At 38.4% G+C, this 15,756-nt stretch overlaps 1 protein-coding gene across 1 annotated transcript in view; it reads right to left on the reverse strand.

Annotated features, from left to right (window-relative positions):
* The window catches only part of ABLIM2 (actin binding LIM protein family, member 2), an 86,769-nt gene that overhangs the window by 10,943 nt on the left and 60,070 nt on the right, over positions 1–15,756 (reverse strand). The window contains exons 12-18 of the mRNA XM_010003121.1: positions 12,153–12,205; positions 11,420–11,567; positions 5,969–6,027; positions 5,087–5,089; positions 3,669–3,723; positions 2,328–2,335; positions 2,016–2,096 (exon numbers count right to left, since the gene is read on the reverse strand). Of these exons, the coding sequence (XP_010001423.1) occupies positions 2,016–2,096; positions 2,328–2,335; positions 3,669–3,723; positions 5,087–5,089; positions 5,969–6,027; positions 11,420–11,567; positions 12,153–12,205 (407 nt within the window). The remainder of the gene's footprint in view (positions 1–2,015; positions 2,097–2,327; positions 2,336–3,668; positions 3,724–5,086; positions 5,090–5,968; positions 6,028–11,419; positions 11,568–12,152; positions 12,206–15,756) is intronic.

Consider the following 15,756-nt stretch of genomic DNA (forward strand, 5'->3'; position numbering starts at 1 on the left):
AACCTGAATACCTACTTCCAGTATTCTGAGTATTGCCCCCAAAACCTGGAGATATGAAGACAGGCTAAGTGGCTCCTCTACTACCAGACAGTGTGGGTGTCTAATCCTGGTCTGTTCCTGTGCAAACCTATAAACTCACACAGTATCAGACTCCTTTGGGTCCTTCCCAGCTCTGAAATCTGATGAACGGATTCAGCAACCAAGTTACAATCTTCTTCTTCTACCACAGGAGGAAATAATGATAAACTGCTTTTCTATTCAAAGCCACATATTTCCAGCAATTTTGCAAGGCAGAAGGAAGGCAGAGGGAGGAGGGGGAGAGGCTGGCAGGGAAGGCAACAGTTTGTGCCTGTCACTCAGCTCTGCACATGGTTTCAACGTGTAGATGAGCTGCTGCCTCTGTTTTTCCAGTAGTTATAATCCTATTAAAACACTGCCTCTTTAATTGTTTAAAACACTACCAATCTCTAATAAATGTAAAATGGTCTCCAAAGGAATCCTTCCTGCAGACTCACATGTCTAACATAGCGCAGCAACCAGCAGGATCAGCCCGCTCCCCTTATCGCTTTCCTTGTGCAGGTTTGAAGCAGATCTTGTTTGTTGTTCTTTTTGCAAACCTCTGGGAGATCTTTGAAGTGGTCGGGCTCCTTGAGCCATCAGGCACTGGGCTGCACCTGGTGTGAGGCAGCCTGAGCGACTCCCATGTTAAACAAACAGAGATCCCAGCTGAGGACAGCGTACGACTTATGGATAATGGCAGCCAGGACAGGCACGATCCATCCAAAACAAATTGTATGTTGTCTTGAAAAAGCAATTTGGAGCTGCATTTGCTATTCAGACCAGCCTGATGTCTTAAAAGAAAACTCTTTTCTTTAATACACAGACATATATATGTGTGTGTGTGTATAAATATATATATATATATATATAAAAATGACTCCTTTATAGGATGTGTCCAGATCAGTATCCCTTCAACTCCCTGATCCTTCTTCTGGACTCATTATGCTTTTTATTATTGCTATCATCCTTTGCTATACTCCAGGCTTTTTTTCCTTTCAATCAAATCAATCCCACTTGCCAGGTAATCAAGCAACACGCACATTGAACTATTTAAGAACATACATAATTTCCAAAACATGTAGAAGAATTTGGTAAGAGATTTCTTTTTTTTAAACTTTATCTTTAATGAGGAACGTTGTGTTACTTCATAGTTCTTCTTCTTTTTTTTTTTTTTTTTGCTTTAAGATTAAATTTTCTTTCTTCTTCTCTCATCACATTATAAAGTTAAAAATACAATACTTTTATTTAAACATAGATCTTCCCAAAGGTCCAACATTTTTAATCACATAATTTTTATTGAACTATCTCTTCTTCTTGATAGCAATTTACACAAAGATACATTAGTTAAATAATTTAGGGAGTCTTTATTCAGTACTGTCATTACTCAGTCCAAAAAATCAGCCTCATTAACTTCAGGATGTGGTGTTTAGAAACAAAGTTTTCCCTTATGATAAATTATAACTGCATGTCTTAAGCTTATACTCCTACTCTTCAACAGAGGTGGATGCTGGAGCAAATCTATAGCAAAGCAATCATGGATTACATAGCGAAATGGGAGGCTGAATAAGATAATGGACTAGAAACATTGGTCCATGTATTTTCAGGATAAATGGAGCTTTTTTATAATACTGAGGTTATTGTAGGAGAGGTTTTTTTGTAAGATTTAAAAAAAAAACAAAACACAAGTTTCCATCTGCTCCATTCTAACTTTCAATATCCTGTATAATCCTCTGAAGCTGATGGGTTTGATCAGATCTTTGTAAAACACCATTTGATCAGACATTTGGTATGTTTTTAGCTCTTCTTTTTTAGTTAAACTGCCTGCATGGTAGTGTTTTCAATTAAAATATGTAACGTTATTCCTCTCTTCTTTCATTGCTATTACTTGGGCACAGGAATAGATGATAAACAAACAAGACAGATATGCAAGACCATCAAGCAAACATCATTCCTACCTCCAGCCTGGTCCTGTCCACATCCTTCGGCAATTTCACACGAACTCGGTTTGTTACAATAAGTGTTTCATAAGGATAAATCTGTTGAAAAAACAAGAGTAGATGAACTCCAGGCAAATCTGATTCTGATGTGTGGAAATGACAGTGTGGGAACTTACTAATTTATATGGTACACACTTGCATCCTGATTTAATGAGTATTTCACTGGGACAAAAAAATAACAACATAAAATAAAACAAAAAGGACACATGTAACCTTGCTAGGAAGTGCTGAATCTGAGTGTTCTTCCAGTGTTGCAAAAGCCCTTCTTACCTTGTATTCTGCAAGAGAATGAGAACAGGTTCACAGTTTAGAATTTATAGGCTTCTTTTGGCATCAAAGCAATGAACATTGAGGTACATCAGCAATTTGTTATGCTACTACACTTCTCGCATGGATAACTCATGCATACTAAGCATTTGACCCCTGTGCTCTGAATGCCTATAGCACTGTCTTATTACTGAAGCAATAGTCCTTGAAATCAAAGGCTTATTATTGAAAATCCATTTCCTGATGCCATTGGTTTACACAGTCAGTGTCTGGCAAAATTGAGAATGTCTTCTTACAGGAGGCTTTTGTGCAGAGTTAAGTTAATCTCTCACCCAAAAGTCATGTCCTTATTTTTCTTTATTGAAAATACTTAAAATATACAGATTATTACAGGGATGTCAGTTTGGGAAAACATGTAAAAATCACTGAGTTAATACAATGTTCCAAGATACCACTATCCTGCACTTAGACTGACTGCACTGGGAATATCAATAGTGAAGAAAGGAGGAACTGGGGACATGGGGACCATGACTCCTGGATCTAAACTAGCAGACGTATTCTAGTTAGGTCAGTATAAGACTATATATAGTATGACTACCACAAGGTCACCTATTCAATTGCTGATTAAATGCAACCAGTATAGTCAGTATGTTCTCACAGACCTTTTTATGGTCTGAAATTATGTCAGACATAAGTTTTAAAATCTGTACTTCAAACTATTCAAACACAAGATTTGTATCAACACACAGGCATGAAGTGGAGCATCAGAGTAGGATTTTTTGAATGAGATTAAATGTCTTGGAAAGAAAATCCTGCTCTTCTCCAAGAGTTCCTACATTACTCAGCTCTTTTGAACTTTTCAAACCAAGTTTCATATTAAGTTCACAGTTCACTTAAACTGTAACAAAAAGATGAATGCAAATCAATTCTGCTATTTGAATTCTGTACTTTTTAACTACACTGTAGGACAAAAAAGAAGCACAATGGGCTTTTAAATTTATTTTTCTTTATTATTAGATATGTCTTGAATTAGTGATTATTTTAAATTTCTTTCTCTCTTTGGTATGAGACCACCAGCAGAGGCTGTTGCCATATATTGAGGATACCAGGATTGACTCAGCCTGGTTGCATCACTTTAAGATGCAGGACTTCAGTCAGATTTTTTGAGTTTGCTTAGATAAAAAGAAGATTCTCTGTGATAAATATGACACTGGGCTGGGACTCTGTCTAGGCATTATTACATGAACTATGGGAAAACCTCAGAACAGTAACCTTTATGGCAATATGTTAACAAGCATCCTCAAAGCAAACAAACTTAGGAGCAGAAATGATATTGAAAGGTACCTTTCATCCCCCAGGTCGCCTCCTGGTCCATTTCATATTGGCCCATATTTTCAGGCTGAAAGAGAAAGCAATGTAGCAGCAACATGCACCTCAAAACCATTCTGCACATTATCAAGAAAAAAAAAGAAACCACTGAATACCACATAATCAAAATATAGATCCCTGTGAATGAGAAAAATAAAGTCCCATTGGAACTTGACCTAATTGCTCAAAGCTGGCATCTTGAGTACTCCCAGCACTCATCAATCTACAATCGCAGAGATGGAGCTCTACCTGTAGAAGAGGAAGAAGTGAGACCCAAATGAGAGCCTGGGTCTTTGTAGGCACTGCAGGTGTAGTTTGCTACCTATGCTGTGAACTCCTATAGACCAGCAAAAGAGGTAACTGCAGTGTTATATTAACCCCCATCACCCCAGGGTTCTTGGGACTTTCTGAGCTCTTTCCTCACAGCTTTCAATGAAGTGAGTGTCAGAAAGCCACCATCCACATCCATTTGAAGATCTGGCAATAAGGTTAGACTGAAACTGCCTTTCTCTACCATGCAGACATCTTGCTGCAGTCACCACAGCAGACCAGATCACTTATGCTGCACTGCAACTTGTATCATTCTGCTGTCTGCTTCACACTGCTGATGCCAGTAAGACCAGGGAGAATTGTGCTTATGTGCCATAGCTTTGTCTGAACTGCTTTCTTTTTTCTTTGCTGGCAGATGCTATGATGACAAACATTACAAGAGATCAGAAAAGCACTACGATATGACTTTTCTTTTCCCTGAGTCTCATTTTTGTCTGTTAGGGTATTGATGGTGTGCACAGCTACACTCACAATAACCTGCAAGGCTCCTTATTGTTTGTTTTTAGTTTATTTTGTTATGCAGCACTAGGATGGCTGATTAAAAATAGCAAACCACAAAAGCTAGTATGAACCTGCAATCCAAACAGAGGACATTCTGAGAAGAATTTTGGCCTCAAGGATTTGACTATCAGCAACCTCCAACTTTCCTACAGCTCTCGGCTGTGAGGTTGGACCCTTTACACGGGACAAATGCTGCCATCTTCTGCTTTCAGATTGCATTGCATGGTTTCAGCCTGCAAGTGCAGCCAGCTCCACTACTGATGGAGTTTAGAGTGGCCTTATCTGTGTGGAGCCTTCTGAGTGTTTTGGTGCCTCATGAGAACAGTGGCTGGGTGCAAGTTGGTCTCTCATTCTCTTCAGGTTACTGGTAACAGTTATTCTGAAAAGTCAGAAAAAAAGCTGTTGACTCCTAAATCTCATCTGATCAAGTTACAGTGCCACTAGATCCTTCAAAGTGGAATTCAAGCAGTCAGGTGTTGAAGCAATGCAGGCACAATTAGTCTTGTAATATTAATTCAAAGGGGTGGACATAGCAGAAGATATGGAAAAATTAGTTTAGCCACTCTCTGATAGTTGCTTTCTTTTAGCTCCTTGCAATGACCTACAGTTTGACTCTCATCACTGAGGAAGTTTAATCCTGCTCATGTACTTTTGCAGCTCTCATATCTTCCTTTGGAGAAAAGAGGGAATTTGAGTGAGGTCCTGTCCATGTAATTTAGAGACAAATCAATCTTCAAAATGCAAGTGCAGGTGCATCTATGTGTTGCCACCTTATCACTATTAACCATTAAGGGTTTGTACCTAAAAATATAAGCCATGAACTGAGAAGCCATAATGCTGGGTGCCAGAGAGAAAATGAGATCACAGTGTCAAATATGCCTTTTCCCTTATGAATTGCAAACACTGTAACAAAGGATGAGGAAAAGAACTCCTCATCTGATCTGGTTATAATTATGTTATGCATTTTGCTTTATAGGTTTCTGCCATTCTCTCTACATTCCCCATATGTGCATACATGTGTGTGTATACACAAGCATACTGGAAAAAAACAGAACAGATGGTTCTAAAAATGCAATGGATGCAGGCTGCTCCACCTTTCCTTTAAGATCATTACTTGCTAATTATAGGCCTAACCCTCCCTATCATTAATTCAAGATACACTGTGATCTATTCATGTGTGCTGCCTGTACATTTTGGACCTTCATTTGTTTTGGGAGGAGTATCAAGGCTCCTGATGCTCCTGACACAAAAAATCCAAAGAAGCCTCAGTCTGTCTTCCTCTTGCAGACAGACTAACTGTAACTCACACAGGACATGAATTTGTCAGAGGGCTAGCAGCCAAAACACCTTTGAAGTGTTATTACTGTGTAGATTTTCAACCAGTAACTAAGCTGCCTATTTGTGATGCACTATTGCCTGGAGAATGCATTGAAATGCACACTTACCTGATGTAAGCCATTCTTGCCATAGCCAGGTAGAGAAGCAGATTTAGAATATGGGAATCCTGTAAAAGACATAACATCATAACATACAGCTATATTTTTTGTAAATCCTTTACAGTCTAGTAAAACATAGAATTCAAGAAAACAATCAGAAGAAGCAATTACAAGATTAATATGTACATTCTATTAACTGAATGAAATAAAATAGAGCAATGCTCATGTTTTCTCTATATTTCATGTACATGAACATGTGTAACAATGTCTATCGATAACAGCATGCCAGGAGGCACTCACCTTATCAGGCATGACATGAAAAGAGTTGTAGGACTTATGTTACAGAAGCCTTATGCAGCTACAGATGCAAAGTAGATTTGATAGCTTGTGAAATCTCTGCCCTTCAACTTAATGTTAAACCATTACTTGAAAGCGGGATTAAAGGTACTGTCATTTTAGAGTTACTTGCTTCTGACTATGATGTATGTGGTCTGGTTTGGGTTGATTTCTTAAAAAAAAAAAAAAAAAGGACTGGTATCATATAATTTAAAACAAAAAGCAAGCTAGAACAATTTTGCTTTCTTTAAATCTTCTACTTCATCAAGTGGAAAAAAAGAAATAAATGATGATATGGCAATGGATAAAGTAAATCACTGACAGTATTAACACTCAAGAGAAATAAAGCTTTAAGAGAAACAAAATATGCAAAGTGGTGTTACCATGAACAAACTGCATGCAATCTCGTGATGAAACTGTGCAGTCCATATGAAACAACTGTAGAGCCTTACTTTAATACTGAGAGTCTAATAAGAAAGTCTGGAAGTTCCTTTTTGCCAGTGAAAGGAAAAAAAAGCGTTTCAGATTAGCTTTTGCTTAATGTAAGTAATGCCATATAGAAGTCACAAGCTGAATCAGTTTAAATTAAACAGAAGATGAACAAGTACATCTGTAATAAACATTTTAATTCCAGTATAGGAAACTTTGATAAATTGATGCAAAGAGTTAGAGAAGTCAGCTCAAAGAACTGAATGTACAATGCTTCTTTCTGTAAAAAATGTTAGCAATTTGTGTCCAAATAGGAATGCAGGAAGGGTATCCAGACACCACTGTATTAATAAATACCCTAAGGAGATGATTAGGAATAAGCATGAAGAAAGAAAAAACAAAAGATGGATCAGCAAAGAGCTCACAATGTGCTGAGATGAAGTGAGAACTGCCAGAAGTCAAGCTGAGTTAAACACTGAAAATTATATTAAAACAAATAGCAAAAGGTTCTCCAGCTATCCAAACAAAAAGAGAACAAGGAAAGAAGAAATGGGATCACTGGGAGTTACGCTATGTCAGGACACAGCAGAGGTGAAAGGTAACCTAGGTAGGACTTTGACACTGACGAAGTATTTCATCTGCATTTTTAGGAACAAAAGGTAGAGTACTGAGCAAGGAGGAAAAGCCAACGGTGTAAGGGTGTGCCAAGGAATTGCAGTCATGATGGAAACATAATTCAAAGCACTTAATATACTTAAACAGGGAGTGATGAGGAAGTCCAATACCTCTTATCATTGGAGAACAGCAACTATAATTTTTATACTGAAGAGGAAAAAAAGATAATGAGGAGCTGTCAGTTTGCTTCCAACAGAAAACTGAAGGAAAAATTGAACAAAAACATCAAAGTAAACAGAAAATCAATTACAGTCACATAGATTTTAATTGGTTTGACATAAGTTAAAGACTCAGTGCCAGACTTGCTTGGTAGTCTTCTTTGTTAAGAGAAATGACTTCTGCACAACATAAATTTTATTGGATTTAATCTAATGTGATATCACGAAAGTGTCTGGTGTGTTGCCGCACATCAAATTAAATGCAAATCTGGAGAAGGTGGAGTTTATCAGAGGAATTATAGGATAAGTAAGGAAATAATGAAATGTAAAAAATGGGTAGTGAGAACTGTGCAGTGCTGATAGAGAAGAGTGTCAGCACGGACTGGTGCTAAGTTGAAACGGCCTCTTGTTTTTACTAATCATCTGGCAACCAAAATAGTCATGGGCTATAATACACTTTGTTGTTGAAACAAGGTTATAAAGCATTGCCAATATAGAGGAGGATCAGGGTACCATAAAAACCTGGGTTAACCTAGAACATTACAGTAATAGAAATAAGATAAAATTTAGTAGTATTTGGGAAAAGTCATGCATTTGAGGAGTAAGAAATACCCCAAACTACTGCTTAATCGGAGAGCTCATAATTTGGAAATGATAGAAAAGACAACAGGCTCAGATAAACAACTCAATCACAAGATGACCTTGGGTTGTTAATATAAGTACAAAAAAAGGCAAAATTTGGAAATGTCTGGCTTGATACATGTAAGACAGAAATAACTGTAGTGTTTTCGAGCAGTGACACAAAATCCTACAGGAATCCTTTGTGCTGTTCTTGTTCATCAGTGTCCAAGTGGGTGGCCTGCAGGATAACTGGGGCAATGAAGGCTCACCACAGGAAAAAAAGGCTTGAAAAGCTTGACTTATTTAAATTATCAAAATGACGATGATCTATAAAAGCAAGAGATGCTTTAGAAACAAACCAGCCACCACCTGTGGAGTGGTATAAACTACAAGCAGAACTTCTGTTATTCATCTTGCAGGTTTTTCCATGTCTGATGGAGGGTCATGGTGAAGAATACTGAATTAGATGGACCACTTAGCTAGTCCGGTTTAGAAACTGGAAACTTATAATTGCTTATTATCTGAATGGTAATGACACCAGAAGGCAACGTGTATATAGCATCTTCGAGGCAGTGCAAATGGACCTGCAACACCACTGACATCTCTAGTTCTCCCTGCAGAATGATGCTGGTGTTGAACATCAGCACAGAATTCAATTCCTCGGCCTCTTGACACAAAGAAGACGGGTGGGATGGTTTGGTTCTATTGCCAAACAGTATTACGCAGTTACGGGGGGAAAATGCATTAAGGTAAAGACCACAGTTGGTAAGTAAGCACAATTCCTGTTGGCGAGCGGGAGCGGAGGAGCTGCCCCCCGCCGCTCTGGCAGGACGGAGCCGCAAGGCGGGCACCGGCGACATCGTGTGGCCGCCTGGAAAAACCCAACAGGAGGATCCAGCCGGCACAGCCCCAAACAAGCTGGCAAGAGAAGAACCATTGACTCCACCGGGAACTGTATTTCACTTAGCTTCTGTTTCCCATGAACTTAGTTGCAAAATTAAAGACGTTTCATTTTTCTGCTTGATTTTTTTTTTTTTTTTTTTTTAAATATAAAGAGAAAAATGTAACACCAAAACCAACAACCACACGCTGCTCGGTCTCACATCCAACTGCAGTGATGTCAGTACAGCAAATTTTCTGGACTAACTGGCCAAGATAAGCAATCTTTCTCTCTAATTAGGGGCTATCGGAAGAACAGCTCCTCTCTGCATGGATCTGGCTCCTGCTTTTTCCAGTATGACATTCACTCTAACCTGGATATCCTGAGGTTGCCTCTCAGCACCTAAGGGGCATGTGAAGCGCAAGGGTTACACACCTTGCCAGACATCTGCTTTCCTAAATATGTGACAGTTCACATCAGGAATCATGGTAAATTATTTGCTATTAAACATGTACACATACATTAAATAATTCACATTTACACAAGTGGATGTAAGGAGATGCAAGCTCCAGCTTAGATGCCTGCTAATAACACAAGCCCCATACTGATGTCTTTTGCTGTTAGATGTAGTGGTCTGGGCATACAGCTAATGTAATGTGGCTAAATGTCTTCTAGAGCAGAAAAAACCTTATGTGGTCTGCACCAAGGTTGGACAGATGAACACAGACATATCACCATAGACATATCACCAGAGAAATGCAGTCTGATGCCTGCTGACCCCTCCACTCTCTATGTAATCACTTTGGCACCAAACCTACACCCCAAAGTTTATTTTCTCTGATACTCACAGACTACACCACAGAGATGGGCCTGAATGTCTGATTTATAGATCTGACTACTCTCAAATAGGGAAAATGAGTAGAACAGGAATTACTTAGGACGTCTATAGTGAATGAAACAAGTCAGATGGCTGAATAAAATCAGAAAGAAAGGAAAAAAAAACAATTGTGAATGTCTGGAAGACAAAACTTCCTCATTGTCATTTCTGTGTAGCTGCTAATTGGGTAACAGGGCCAACTATCATGAGGAACAGAAAAACACTGACAAAAAGCAATGGAAAACGAACTACACAACCTATATTGCATTAACACAGAGGTGACATTGACTCTGACAGAGGTCTGAATCATCTTTTATATTTCTAGTTTTGATAGCTCCACATTCCCAAGATGACAAAAAAACCCCATAAGATAAATGCTGACATAGAAGTGACAGGTACACCAATACTCTCAAGAAAAAAAAAATGACACTGTATCTTGTTCCTGTATAAGAGTTCTTGGAGTGCCACATACGTCTTCCTATTTAAAATTTGCATGAAAGGATTAGGCTCTCAATATATATGTAGAAAAGTATGAGATCAACTCCAAAAAAGCTTCCAAACGTACCCGACGTGTGCCTTACAATGAAAAGTTTAGCTGTTCGTTTCTGGGCAATGAATTATAGATGTTAGGTGTGTGAGGTGGCCAGACTTGGTTTCCCCTGCACAGGGAATCATACAATCCACCTTGTGCATGCGTATGTAATGTCTGGTGAGGACTAAGGAATCAAATCCCTTCAGGTTAGACCAGTGAGATTGATAGTCCTTTATCTTGTTACGGTCTTGTGACAGACTTTGCAGCATCTGTTTTCCCTCTTGCATAGCTAAGCCATAATTTCCTTAATATAAGTTGATGGAGCCAGCTATCACATTACCAAAATGCCCACAAGACTGACATCCTAGCCCTGGTGCCAGACATGTCTCACACTGGATACATTCTTTTGGAAAATTGCTTTCCCAACTTGTTTACCCCGTATGACCTGCTATGGCTGTATGGTGTAAATGGAGAAGGCATGCAGAGGAATGGCCCAGTTATCTGTTAAAATTAATTTAACCAATTTTTTTGTCATTTATGTTACCTAAAAGTAAAATTCAGACTCAATTCTGATGATAATTTCCTTCACCTCTTGACTTGATGAAAAGCAGAGTAAGAAACATGTGGAGCATGCCTTGGTACTGACAAAAAACGGACATATGCTCTTCAGACCAGTGTTTTGCAACAACAATATCCCATCATTCCACCTGGTTACTCAATGGCTTAAATATATGAAAGGTTTCTGTGAATTTATTGGTATAACTTTGAGAAATAATTTAAAAACGCCTACTCTAAATTAAGCTATGGAGTAAAGTGTAAAATGCTTTATCACGATACAGAAGAAATGTACTAATAATCAAAATACAGAGTGGTATCAAGGAATAATTAGTACAAGTCAACCATCTGCCTGATACCACCACACCATCTATTGCCAGCAGGCAGCAGTACTCACGGGAGTAGCCAGCAGTTGTGCCCTCCTGCGCCCTGGGGAAGTTTTCTCTGTCACTTCTGGCAGTAAGAGACAGGGACCGGGTGTCTGAATCTGGGGAATTAGTTCTGGTGTCCATATCCCCTTTCAGAATAAGCCAACTGGTCTTTAGCTGGAAACAGTAAAAGCCCATTACAGGATTCAGGATTTAACATCTGAATGCAGTTCTGATGGTGTATTCATGCTCATTCCATTTATCAAATGATAAAAGTTGGCTGTATCATGAGACTCCCTGTTAGATGCCACAGGTACTGAAAACTTTCAACTTTCATCTTGGCTGAGGACAGTTTCTCTATTCATTAAGCTGTCCACCGTGCCCCACTTTAGAAGATGTACTATGTAATTTTCTTATAATTAACAATACAACACATTTTTCTTGTATGCTAATATACACCTGAAGTAAAAGTCTGCAGACTTAGCTGAATCAACAATGCATATATTGAGACCGAGTGAAAATCCATGAACTTATTGCTCTTAATCTCAATATCTCTTTCTTTCTTTCTTTACTGTAGAATGTAGATTCTAAATGCTCTGGGTCAGAGATCAAGCTTTTCTATATCTTCTTGGAAAGACCTAAAAGTGGCAATGATTATTTCAATTATATGAAAGAATACTTCGTATATGAACAATTAAAAAAAAAATAAATCCTTCAACAAATATCAATAAACTACTCCCTTTTGTTCTTTCTGATCATTACCTTCTTGTTGTCCTGATCCAAACTTCCATCCTCCCCTTCTGATCTTCTTGCTGCTGAAAGATTAAGTTAATTTTTAAAATTAGAACAGATTCCATCATTTTGTCTCCTGTTTTGATTGTTGTAATGTTCCAAATATTTTTAAGAGGGTAAATAATAACCATTAAAAAACCAAACCAGAGCTGTACAGAAAATTTGATATGTAGAGCTATGGTTTCACAGAATTAGTTCAAATAATTTTGAAATTATTATAGTAATACTCATCTTTTAGGCATATACTGAATTTAGATAATCTGTTCCTGATGGATTTCAAACCTATCTTTTTAGGTAGAAACTACTTTTGGGTAATGATTGATGGGAAGAAACCCTATAACCTAAGGACAGATTAATTTGGTCACTGCATGCAGAAGCAAGTAATTTTCCCATTATTCTGTTACCATGACCATGAAGGCAAGTGCAGATACTTAGAAGAGACTTAAATGAAAAATAAAGTTTCTAGAAAGAAAATTGGTTCTATCCTGGCTCAAACCAGGACATGAGGTATGTTGTGGTCTGCCCACCTGAGCCTCCTACATTCCCAAAAGAGGATAGCAATGATGGTAAAGAAGATAGGAAACAAATTGGTATTACCTTTTCATGGAATCTGCAAGAGAGGCTGTGTCAGACTCATATTTCAATTTACAATTCCGTGACCAATCCCTGTTCTGACAATACTGACAATGCTGCCATCTTAAACAGTATTGTATTAAAAAATATTGCTGATATTTTACTGTTGGTTTATTGTTTTAACTTTCTAACTTGCTCAGAAGAAAAACTCAAAACTAAAACCCTAAAACCTACTAATGAGATAGTTCCCCATTATTAGATGCATTTTTCCTCATCTTTTATGTCCCACAGTATTGTTTCAGACAGAGTTACATCTCAGAATCTTACAGATTTTCTGCCAAATTTCACACCACTTCAGGTAACTTCTGACAATTTGAGTCTTACCTGCTTTTGTATCACCCTATGTTGTTGTGGAGACAGTTTAGTGGTACAAAATTTGAGTAAAGCAATGATCCAGCATAATTTTAGGTCCATGAGAAGTCATCCTTACATGGGAGTTGTCTGCAATGCGCAAGTACAAGGGCAACAAGAGCCCCATGCAATGCAATGGAGCCAGAAACCATATTTATTAATAATAGAATTAGTACGACAACACAAAAGTTAAGGATCAGATGAGTCCCTGTGGGACAGAGGTGAGGAGGAGATCAAGTTGCTCAATTAGAAGTGCTGCAACACTCCCAGCTAGCTGGGAACAACTCTGCCCTCTGTGTCCCCAGCCAGCATGTTTGCAGAGGGTCTGCCCTGCACAGGTGAAAGGCCATCACCATTAGCATGTCAGAGCTATTCTGTCCTATTTTCTGCTGCTGTTACACAGCTCACATCCAGACCATAACTGGTTATATTGAGGAGGTGATACTTAAAAAATGACAAACTGCAGTAAGGAAAAAAATCTTTGGGTTAAAGGTGAAAATCTCTAGCTGTTGATGTTTTTCTTTCCTCAATTTATTGTGGCAAAACAAAGCTGTGCCATAAAATAAGAACAGTATTATGAAAAAACCCAAAGTTTTCACAGTTTGCTGTGAAATTTTCCTGAAATGACAAGATGCTTCTCTGAGAAAGAAATATAAAGAAACATTCTTATATGACAGATGAAGAATAAAGTTCCTGCATTTCAACAAGGACCAAACCTGGTTCACTGGTATTTTGGGACCCTACCCTGAATCACCACTCAAGATGTTGTTCCAGGTTATGTGTATGGATCTTGCTCTCACTAAATCATGTGATTTAGAGCATCTGATGCCTTTTTGGAAAATGCTTTTGTTTCAAGGCATTGATGTTTTCAAAAGAAAAAAAAAAAAACCAAAAAACAAAACAAAACAAAAACTTTAATCCAAAGCATTATTCAGAGATTTCAAATGTTCCAGGGATCTCGAGAGCACTTGAATTCAAACTGCTTCCATGAGGGATACTCAGTTCTGCTGTGCACCCCAATGAACTGCATGTTTCACACGGATCAGAGCTGAAGAGCAAACCTCTTCATTTTGTTTTTAAACTTTGAACTGTGTTCAAATAGTTTTTAAACATGAACACACAGAAAAGAATGGCCACGCAGGCTCCTGCACACTTCACCTTCTGTCCTCAGCTCTCAGCCTGATTTCTCACAAATCCCATGCTTCTACCACCTTTTTTTTTTCATTCTGAAGTTGGGTGTTTATAAGAGAAACACAGAAGCTGTAGCTACAGCAAATCTGTTGGGCACTGCTGAAACTGAAGCCTTTTAAAGCTAATTGTTTTGGAAGAGCTTCTTGTACTTCTTGTTTTAAAGAACATTTTTGTGCTTGTTTGTTCAACTTAGTCTCTTCAACAAAGGAATGTTGTCTGGCTCCTTTTCAGCAACATAACAGTTCAGTGTCCCACTAGCTTGAAGAGCTCATTCATCAGTTGCTCATGTGTTCATGTTAAATCTATAATACATTATTTCTTTTATTTAAGAAGGAAAGTTAATTGAATTTTTTGTTGTTGTTTTTGAGTTAAATTATGTTTTACCCTTCAGTAGAAAAACAGGCATGTGTTTTCAACAAAACTTTCAGAACATTTATAATCTATAAAAGAAAGTTTACAACTTATATCCTTGTTAACCTATAGAGATTGCTGACTTGATATTTTAACTCTCCACTCATTCCAGTGAATACAAGGAACAGCTCCACAGAATAGTGCAAAATTTACATAATCCAGACTTTGACCACATTGATAGGCAGAAAATTAGTATTAAAAATTCCTTGTCTGTAACAAAAAAGCTGCTGCTTAGAATCCACCCTGCAAACCAGAAGTATCTATAAAATCAAGTGACACAGCCATTATATGGGACACCGGAGACAAATCATCAGCTTGTATTAATCAGTGAAGCTATGCTCATTTGCACCAGATGTACAGCTCTGGAGCCAGCAGCAAGGGAAGACATGGAGCTGTTGCAGAGCATCCAGAGAAGGGCCACGAAGATAATCAAAGGGCTGGAGCACCTTTGCTATGAAGTCAGCCTGGAGAAGAGAAGGCTCTGGGGAGACCTTGTAGTGGCCTTCCAGTGCCTGAAGGGGCTACGGGAAAGCTGGGGAGGGGGTTTTCACCAGAGAGCAGTGATAGGTCAAGGGGAAATGATTTTAAACTGAAAGAGGGTAGAATTAGGTTAGACATAGGAAGAAATCCTTCACCATGAGGGCAGTCAGGTGCTGGAATAGCCTAGGGGAGGCTGTGGAATAAGGCCAGGTTGGATGAGGCTTTGTGCAACCTGGTCTAGCGTGAGGTGTCCCTGCTCATAGCAGGGAGGTTGGAACCTGATGATCTTTAAAATCCCTTCCAACGTCAACCATTCTATGATTCTATGACTGTAACTTTGCATTTGTTCATGATCTTCTCAACCACCACAGGAATATTCAACTTCCTCCTTCATTAGAAGCTTTTTTTGCTCAGCTTGAGTAGTTGCCTTGAATTATTTGTACAGGAATTAGAGAGCTTGGACAGACTATGAGGTTGGCAGATAACATTAAATCAAGCACTAAACCAA

Source organism: Chaetura pelagica, unplaced genomic scaffold (genome assembly GCF_000747805.2).
Source record: "Chaetura pelagica isolate M959 unplaced genomic scaffold, ChaPel_1.0 scaffold147, whole genome shotgun sequence".
NCBI classification, from domain to species: Eukaryota; Metazoa; Chordata; class Aves; order Apodiformes; family Apodidae; genus Chaetura; species Chaetura pelagica.